At 40.7% G+C, this 10030-nt stretch overlaps 2 protein-coding genes across 3 annotated transcripts in view; both read left to right on the plus strand.

Moving 5' to 3' along the window:
- Positions 1-9227, plus strand: part of LOC125772272 (oxysterol-binding protein-related protein 9) — a 37249-nt gene extending 28022 nt beyond the window's left edge. For both annotated transcript variants that reach the window (XM_049443807.1, XM_049443808.1), the window contains exons 9-15: positions 4296-4930; positions 5008-5115; positions 5200-5374; positions 5621-5756; positions 5819-6036; positions 6104-6209; positions 6297-9227. In XM_049443807.1, the coding sequence (XP_049299764.1) occupies positions 4296-4930; positions 5008-5115; positions 5200-5374; positions 5621-5756; positions 5819-6036; positions 6104-6209; positions 6297-6383 (1465 nt within the window). In that variant the 3' untranslated portion in view covers positions 6384-9227. The remainder of the gene's footprint in view (positions 1-4295; positions 4931-5007; positions 5116-5199; positions 5375-5620; positions 5757-5818; positions 6037-6103; positions 6210-6296) is intronic.
- Positions 9228-9350: 123 nt separating this feature from the next.
- The window catches only part of LOC125772266 (mediator of RNA polymerase II transcription subunit 13), an 85167-nt gene continuing 84487 nt past the window's right edge, over positions 9351-10030 (plus strand). Inside the window, exon 1 of the mRNA XM_049443778.1 lies at positions 9351-9724. The gene's annotated coding sequence lies outside the window, so the exon portion shown is untranslated. The remainder of the gene's footprint in view (positions 9725-10030) is intronic.

A 10030-nucleotide genomic window follows, 5' to 3' on the forward strand; every position in this document is an offset into this window, starting at 1 on the left:
CCACTTAGCGGTTAGTGTACTTAAGCGCTTTCCACAACTTTATGCACCGGGGCTGTTTCCTTTTTTGTTGTGCGTTTTGATGTTTAGTGAAGAATAAGAAGAAGACATTTTCCGTTTTCCAATGAAGTGTCCTCCCCACCCCGTGCAGTGGAAAACACAAACCAGCGAGGCGTTTCAAAGTCGTTAGAAAGTGCTTAAAAATTTAACAACAATCCGCGTGGAGCGGCCTCCACCCAAAAGGCAGAGGCAGAAGGTTTTTCACCGACGCCCCCCCGAAACAAAACAAATTCTTCCAATTTTGGGGTGGCTATTCTGCCCCCGAACCGGGAAACTCGATTTCGTGTGTTTTCTTGTGCCATTCTCGCGACGGTGGAAAATTGGAAATTTTATTCGGAAAGTGATTTACTCAAAATATGAGACAAGACTGTGGATGGTAAGCGGGGACCTCTAGTATGGTACACGCCTGATGACGACGATGATGATGATGAGGAGAAGATGATAATAAAGCTCCAAAGCCTTTTTCACTCACGGACGATGCAAGAAGAGGGGACTGGCAGAGGCGGCGCACCCTACACCATAGTACGCCATTGTGGTAAAAATCGAAACGAAGCGACCAAAATGTGATCTGTGAAAATCTAAAGCAATATTATAATATAAGAACGCGTGTGTTTGTGTGTGAAAAGAGAAGAAAAGAGAGAAGCATTTGTAAACGAAACTAAACAAACAAAAAAAGAAGAAGGTGGAAAAGCATTTTGCTTCCCGGCCCGCCCCGTACTAGTGTCGTGTCCTCCCGCTTTTCGTGTTTTGTTTGGTGTGGAAAAATAGCGTGGAAAACTAATACAACTAGACAGAAGGAGAGAGAGAGAGAGAGAAAGCGAGAGAAGAAAAAGCAGAAAAAGAAACAAGAAGCATCATGTTCAAATCATTAGCAGAACGATTTTCCTTTCGGCGCACCAGCTCCGTGGCCACAGATAGGTAAATGTTTCAGAATCACATTTGAAAAAAGTGGATGGACAAATGTCATGTTTAGTTTTCGCTCTCTATCTTATAATTTTCGATTTAATTTAAGAGAAATTGGTGGCAACCTTTACAGCTACAAACGCAGCAAGCAACTGTTCGCACACTTTCAAATGATAATGCGGCCTTTTCCTCTTAGTATGGTGAAAAATTGAATTATTATTTATATACATACATACATACATTGTCAGCTGGTGGTTTTTTTTCCTTTTGAAATAGTGTTAGTATGCAATTTTCGCTCTAGAGAAACAATTTTCCTTCTACTCTTATCTACCTACTAACGTTAGTGCTAGGGGTTAGTGGTGTGGATAAACTACTACCACACTTACAGCCGAGGGATGATGACGACAGTGTGACGCCATAAACTAGTCGCCTTCGTCCTTTTGCTTCCTTTTTCACTGGGCAACCGAACCACTGACCTCCCGCTTGGTTTGGTTTTGTGGCGAAAATGTGTTCCCCATTTCGCACGTTTTCCATTGCCGATATTCCCATCCTGAGAGTAGATGAAATACGCGGAGTCTCTCCATGGCCGCGTGTGTATGCCTTTACCATCTCCCGTCAGCTGTGGTTGCATATATATATTTATAGTTTGCTCCCAATGTTGTTGGCCCCCTGTGTCGTGTTTTTTCGTTCTTCACTCACCTCACGTTTCGATTAAGATATTAAGAACGTTTTCCACTCACCATTGCAACATACAGACACCAATGTACACACACGGTTTGATGTTTACTTTGCTTCGCATCATCATCCCCCAGGGTGGTTTGTGCAATCCGGGGGAGGTTGGTGATGTTTGGTGGTTGCGATTTTACGGCAATCTTTCGCGTGCATTTTTCAACGGGTAGAGGAGCGTTTTTTTTGGTTTGTGTGATTTTATTACTCACCCGTTACTGGCAGCCGTTGTTGGTGGAAAAGAGATCACTTTTCGTATGGTAAGTGTGAAATGAGTGGCTTTCGTTGAGCTCATCTTGAGGCGTGTCTGTTGAAAAGGTCATTGTCGATAGTGTAGACCAACAGCATACTGCAGTGAAGTGCAATTTATCCGATCAGATGCATTGGCTTTAGGCAGAGAGAAAAAAAGTTGTTTAGCTCTCAATTTTTATCATTCATGAGTCGTAACATTTGTGTTTTTGTTGATTTACACCACAATAGAGAGTATTTTTGATGGTTTTTTAAGTATCAATTTCTATATCTAATCTGTAAAAAGTATTCAATATCTAATCTGTTTATAGTTTGCCAATTTATTTGGTCACAAAAATCGATACCTTGTACAATTTCTTGGGTAAAAGCTTTCCTTTTCGAAGCTCCTTTAGATGTGAATGTAAAGCCTTGAACTAAAACGCTTTCTTTATTCGGCTTTGATCATTCCACTATCATCGGAACGAAACAGTTTTCCATCTGTTGTGCAAGTTGGTTTAAGGTTCGGCTGCGTAGCCATATTTAGAACGTAAAACTAGAAATGCCTAAGATGTCCAATAATCAAATTTATTGAACCAACATCGTCTCGTTTCGTGGAGTCGAAGGTTTACGAAATGTTTTATCCGCTTTTCCAATGTAATCAATTCTATTGAAAGTTATTTTAGCATTTGTTAGAATGTTGAATTCTCCTTCGTTTTCATGGATCGTTAGGCACCTACGTGGTTCTAATATAAACTGTAAAGAAAAGCTATATATAAAGCTATACAAAGCTTGGTTGTCAGGTATTTAGTCTCATGACTTGTCCACCCTGAAGTAGCTTCTCTTTGGTAAAGTTTAATTTGATTCTCTAGACTTATCGATCTATCGTTGTCATCTGCTAGTTCAATAATCTGTAAACAAAATGCGTATTATCCATTTTCCTTTCCTGGAAATGGTTTTCCTTTTCAGTGTATCTGCAGATATGGCACGTTTCACTGTCGCACTACAATTCGTCACGAACTCTGGTATCCATTGCTCCATTGCCTTCGCTAGTAATTTTTATATCCTTTCCACGGCGTAATAGTATTGCTACTTTCGCAACCCATAAATGCAAAAACGAAACATATAAAAGTAATGCTTCTGTAAGAAAAACCCCGCCTTACCACAGCTCCTGACAGTTTACCTTACCACTAATCACACTCGACAGGAACAAGATGGTAGGTTATCGATTTGCTTTACTTCCTTTTCTGCTGCAGGTACATTACCCCAAAATTCGTACACTTGCGTGCAGAAAAAGGAACGGCTAAAAACACCACCATCCTTCCCGTCAAACCCCGTTGGCAATGTCATTCGGTTTTGCAAACCCGTACACGTACACGTGGAGACCACCTTCCTTCCGGTTTATGTACCTTTCTTACCATTTCACAGGACGTTTGTTCTTGTTGCACACTCGCAGCTGCTTCCGTTTCGGAACGGCGTTAGAATGGTCATTTTTCTTTCCCGCTGGGTTTCCTTCATGGTTTGTGATTTTGTTTTCTTTGGTACGCTGTACGTACTGCTCACTTTTTCCCCCCCCCCACGAAAAGCGTACGTAACTTAGTAGTACCCAAGAGCACAACCGGTGACCTCCTAAATCCTTCGTCGGTTTCGGGGTCTAGAGACCGAAAGGTGAACTGGAAGCGGAAAGAAGAAAAAAAATCGCTTGGATTTCCTATTTGTTTTGCGCATTATGTATTTTCTCCCATTAATCGCCGAATCAGAACCAGCCACGGTCGCGGTGAGGAAGCCACGTTTCGCCCTGGCGGGAGCAATGCAGATTGAAATTTATTTATTTGCGCGCTCCACGTCGGTTGCGTGGCCCCCGGTGGCTGATGTTTCAGCAAAATATTCGCAAAGGCTTTCCCGTGCCATTGGGTGCTGCTGCTGGTGCTTTTCGGCTGGACTGGCAGAATGTTTATGGGCCAATCTTGGTCAATTATTGAAGCTCACGAGTGGCAGATAAATACAAGCGGATTATAATTTATTGCTCGAATGATTGGCAATTCATATGCTCGGGCTGATGTGGCATGAGGTTCAACATCCTGCTGTGAAGAAGCCTTTAATTTTATATGCAATGCAGTGCAACAACTGGTAGAAGAAAATTCAATGAATAATGCTCAGTATATGTTATATTATATATTGAAAAAAGTTACTTTTATAGTCCAGAAAGAATAATTTAAAGATGAAAGTTTAATATTGAAAAACAACACAGGTCCGTTACACCCATTAAAGTCCCCAGTTTAAAACATGCGAAAAAGTAGCGAAACTAATATTCTTACTAAACGTTCAATCGATTTATTTCTAAAATGTTTATTAATTTTGCCTTTTTTATCCTCCCTCTCCAGCAATACTCGAACCCTATCCGAGCACACTGCCCGCTTGTCGGTGGAGGAACACTATGCATCGGCCGAGGACAGCACAAGCATCTCGCTGAAGAAGCAGGACAGTCTCGTCAGCTCCAACACCACGTCCATATCAGCCGGACAGAGCGTCCCGCTCGTCGGTATCGGTAGCGATGGTGTGTCCCGACCAGGGCTCCACGATCCACTTCCGCTCGCATCCGGTGTGCCTCGCAAATCGTACGACTCGAAAGCACTACCGATCCGCACCGATGGCAGCCTCGACTATGATGCCTTATACGAAGACGAATCCGACAACGATCTGTCGATGGAGTCGCACGGTTCGGTCGTTACGCATCTGCTGTCCCAGGTGAAGATCGGCATGGATCTGACGAAGGTTGTCCTGCCGACGTTTATCCTCGAGCGGCGATCCCTGCTGGAGATGTACGCTGACTATTTCGCCCATCCGGATCTCTTTCTACGGATAGCGGATCTTAAAGAGCCGCGCGAACGGATGGTACAGGTCGTCCGATGGTACCTAAGCGCGTACCATGCCGGACGCAAGAGCTCTGTCGCGAAGAAACCGTACAATCCGATCCTGGGCGAAATATTCCAGTGCCACTGGGACATTCCGGAGCTGCGTAAGTTGTAGCTTCCGTTTTGGGAGGAATCCATTTTCCAACAGTTTTGAACATTTGGTTTGAACTCTTCCTTTTAGCAACGGGTGATGAGACGTCAAACGTGGAGGTACAAGATGGACCGGTGCCATGGTGCCGTAGGGACCAACTAACCTTTATCGCCGAGCAGGTCTCGCATCATCCGCCAAGTATGCGTTCGGTCGTTGGGAGATAAATAGATGGAAACCCCCGAGACTAATTTATTGCGTGTCGCGTATTCTCTTCCTTCACAGTATCAGCGTTCTATGCTGAACATTACAACAAGAAGATCAGCTTTTCCGCGCACGTGTGGACAAAGTCAAAGTTTCTGGGTCTTTCGATAGGTGTGCACAACATTGGTCAGGGCACGGTGACGCTGTGTGATCTCAACGAGGAATACATCGTTACGTTTCCTAATGGTTATGGACGGTAAGGGACAAATAGAACGATATGCTCAGGTGTAATATAGGATCAGAAGACAACTTTTTTTATTATTTCCTTTCAATTAGATTCGCATGCCCTTAACGTTAGCAAGAAAGTTCTATTTTATATGATTTTTCCATTAAAATTCATTCGCATATAAACCAGTTTCTTGTCTTCATTAAGCTGTATAACCTTCCTGGTAAACATCAAAACAGATAAACTGATTGTTAAACATCTTCTCTTCCTTTTTAGATCCATCCTAACGATACCGTGGATTGAACTCGGTGGTACGATAACCATCACCTGTCCACAAACGGGCTATCGGGCGGATATAGACTTCATCACGAAACCATTCTACGGTGGCAAAAAGAATCGAATACAGGGCGAGGTAAGAAATCGTACGGTAACATCGGTCGTAGAACACACTATATCTGTGTTTGTCTTTGCCAGATCTATGGACCGAACGATAAGAAGTCCTTCATCAGCATCAGCGGTGAATGGAGCGGCCTAATGGAGTACAAATTCAACGATGGCAGTAAACCCTCCAAGTTTGAAACGTTCGTCGACGTTAATAGCATACCGATCTACAAGAAAAAGGTACGCCCGGTGGGCGAACAGGACGAGAACGAATCACGCAAAGTTTGGCGTGAAGTAACGGCCGGTTTAAAGTAAGTTTCTATTGCTGTTGTACTGTTTGTGATGGTTTCTACTTAACTTTGGGCTTCTCCTACACAGGATGAACGACATCGAAAAGGCAACGAATGCAAAGTTTCAGGTGGAACAGAAGCAACGCGAAGAAGCCAAAGAGCGAAAGGAAACGTTCGGTGAATGGGAAACGAAGGTAAGGAGGTGGAGATTAAAAACGCGTAACTTTCTCAACAATCATCTGCATTAATTACCGTTTTCTTTCTCCGTCCTAATTTTGCAGTACTTCAAGGGTATCGGTGAATCGTGGATATACACCACGCCGCTATTACATAGGTTAACGCTGGAAAAACGGGATAGCAAAAGATAGCAATCGAACGAACATAACACCACCAACAATGGTAGCACTAGCACGTAAGCAGAAACTTTGGATATAGAAGATATATCTATATACATATACTATACAATATATACATATTATACACTACACCTAGAACACACGCAACAACAAACATGTTAAATGAAGCTAGTAGAGAAGAAAGACGAGAACGTGTTAAGTGGAAGTAGAAAATGCGTAACAATTCTCTTTCATTTACTAATCGCTGCCAGTAAAATACGGTTTTTGAGTAACACAGGTGCAGCAAAAGATGCTGCAATTTAGGTTAGGTGAGATAGATTATTTGTTCTGTTAGGAGGGAGTGGTAAAAGCAAAACAAAAAGAGAATCTTTAGCTCACGCGAAGCACACAACGTTTACACGTACTCTTTAACGCATTTCTCAACAGTATCTCAATTTGTGTTTGAAGGAAAATGAGCACAACCAAAACCGTGGCTTCTCGTGTTCTGTCCTCTAGTGATAATCTTTAACTTCAATTTATTTACCTTTTACTGTGTTTCGTTATCTTCTCTTGCATGTTTGAATCATCATTAGTAGTATAATATTTTTTGTTCGTTTTGTGTTTTTTTGTTTGTTTGTTCGTGTTTTTTAGGGTTTATGGTTTCCTCTTTTCTTCGTCCCACTCCCTCCTCTTCGTCTCATTGCACTACGATGCACATGTAGTGAAGATTTAATTGGCCGTTCGCTACGTCCCGGAAAATGCTAGCAAACCCTATAATAGTGATGTTGAAATTCTCAGTTTTAGTCTAATGTTGTTATAGCAAACCTAACGATAGAAAAAAAAACAAAAGAGAACGAAGAGGATAATCTCTATTCGAAGGAAAACATTTAAAAGAAAAACAAAAACAAATGTGATATGCACAAAAGTAACATAGCAAAAATCTGCAAAAAAACACAATTATACTTCTACTTGCATGCACACTCCTCCATGGGCACGAGAAAGAAACTGTACTCCTCCGTATGCTGCTAGAGAACTGGAGGATTAGAATAGAATGATTCGAGATGTGGAAGAAACGAAAACCATGCGAAAGAACTTGTTAATAATAGCGGCAAGCTATTAACCCCATGCTCAGAAATAACATTATTCTGTCCGAATTCGTAAACGGAAAATAACGCAGTAAGTTATGAAATCAAAGTTATCATTAAAACTAACCGAACGTTGTAACGTTCTAAAAAGGTAAACAAAACAAAAATAACACATTAAAAAAAAAATATAGAAAACGTTGCAAACATTTTCTAAGATCTGATACATAGACAACCATGGGGAAAAAAGTGTAAGAAATGTATGAATAAAGCAAAGTGAAATCGTGCATGTTAACAATGAACAATATTTTCTACTGTTTAAAAGAGAGCTACTGTTATGAAGGTGAAGAAAAAGAGAACAAAAATGAACAAAATTGTGAAAGGTTAATTCTGCCGTAAAAGCAAACACAGCAACATCAACAAAACCAATTGGTTTTCATTTTGCCGATTTCTGTAGAGAAGACAACTAAAATGCACACAACAACAATAAAAAGAATTTCAACCACGCGCGCAAGTTAAGCAAATGCGTTAACAAAAAATAACGTCATTCACTGTTAAAATCGTGCGTAGAACAGATGTAAAATTATATATTATACACACATACTAATAATATGAAAAACACACATACATGAGCCTATACTTATATTTTGTTCACATTGTCGGATCTCGAATCGATCGGACCGAATCGCGAATCGCAGCATGATGCAAAACACTAAACTATATGAATCTTAACAGACACAAACGAAAAAGGAAAAAAACTAATGCGCTTGTTTATATAGAAAAGACGAATTAAATTACAATTAAGAAAGTGAAAGGAAACAGCTGCGCGTCGCAACGCGAAACAGGTCCACACAATATATGGAAACAATTAAAACAGGAAGCGAAGCAAGTGTCAGGAAGAGGAGATCAGTTTACAACAATGGCTAAAATAAAGCTAAACCTACCAATGGTACACAAAACGCTAACAGAGTAGTTCTAAAAGTAAAGCAGTTATAAAAATACGGCATCAGTTACAAAACAGCAGCTAGCCTAAACACATCAATTGAACATTCTCTTCCGGTAAGAAATAGAAGACAAAAATCCGTCATAGCCCCCAAGTCCTGCATCCCCTCGTTAGGAGCATCCTTTTCCCTTGCCCATTTCTTAACAAGCAAACCCTCCCTCCACCCGGTATGCACATTGTTAAAGTTTAGAACCGCATTGTGTAGAGTATTACCGTTAAAAACAACAAAAAAAACTATATCAAAGCGTATTGTTCGCGGGATCATACTTGATTGACTAATTAATCTTACTCTACGTAGCTGAAACGGAACTGCTAACTGAAGATGTGTAAACGAAAGGCATTCAAAGTGTAAAGAACATAAGGTGAACGAGAAAGCGAGTAGGCAAAGCAGATGGCATCGATTGCAATAAACACCCAAGTGCGCGTGCGAAAGCAAATTGCAAAAATTAATGTAAGCAAAAACAAAAACATTATAAACCACGGACAACACAATTATCAAAGCAAAGCAGATATAGCTAAAAAACAAAACAAACAAAACAACCGTTTCAAATGAAGAAAACAACAATTCATACCAAATAGATAAAGCATGTTAACGCCAAGGTGTCAAAGGAAAACAGAAGAAAAAACATCCATACAACACACACACACAGACAAAAAGGAGTAAAAAACAGCAGTGCAACAACACATCCTCACATACGCATAATTTTAAAAATGAAAACTTTATACACTTCCTTCCCCTGGTTAATAATGGAAATAAAAAAACAATCCTACACCAATGCCAGAATAAACTAACCACTGTGTATGTGATTGTGTTTCGTTCCTTAGTTTTGTGTTTACTTTCATTGTTTGATGTAATTCTTTTCCATTGTTTCTTCCATTTTACGTTTAGAAGTAATATGAAAGAAAGAAGCATGGGATCAGCACGTGGGTCAGGGGGCGCGGGGAGCTCGAAGAACGCAAATGTGTATGAATGTTGGTAGCAGTAGAAATCCTTCTAGCCGCGCCAAACACTCGGATTTGATCGAGAGGGGCGAAGAGAGTGAGAAGGAAAAAAGATGCGAGAGATATGATCGGGCGGCCGCTTCGCTAATTATAGTTGTGTAGGTGTGTCGTGATAACGAAGCAGAAAAGATAACGGTAATGAGAAAAGGAGAAGCCGAGATCAGTAGCGATTTGACAGCGTGACGTATTGGTTATGGAAAGCGGCGTGCTTCCTTTGTACATAGAAAGTTTTGCACTTTTTGGTGCAAAAAAGTGATCCTCGAGGATCGTATTCCATAAAAACAATAGTTAGTATATCCATTCTTGTGTTTATGTTATGCAAAACAGTGATTTTTTTGGTTTTAAACGTGTTTTATTTGTTGCCAGCGTCGGCTTGCGTTGTGTCAGCGTACGCTCCCGTTGTTTGTAAGTGTACGTGATAGAAGAATGCGACTGTGTTTAAAGTAAAATGGCGCAAAAATAGCAAACAGTATTTGCTTCCAAAAGCAAATGCTATCGGGAATGTCAATTTTCATCGCTCATTGATTGAATCGGTGAAAGGTTTTGTTAAAAAAGTATATTGAATTAGTGCTTTTGCTTTCTTTCGGGATTTG

The sequence above is a fragment of the Anopheles funestus genome, chromosome 3RL (assembly GCF_943734845.2).
Source record: "Anopheles funestus chromosome 3RL, idAnoFuneDA-416_04, whole genome shotgun sequence".
NCBI lineage: Eukaryota > Metazoa > Arthropoda > Insecta > Diptera > Culicidae > Anopheles > Anopheles funestus.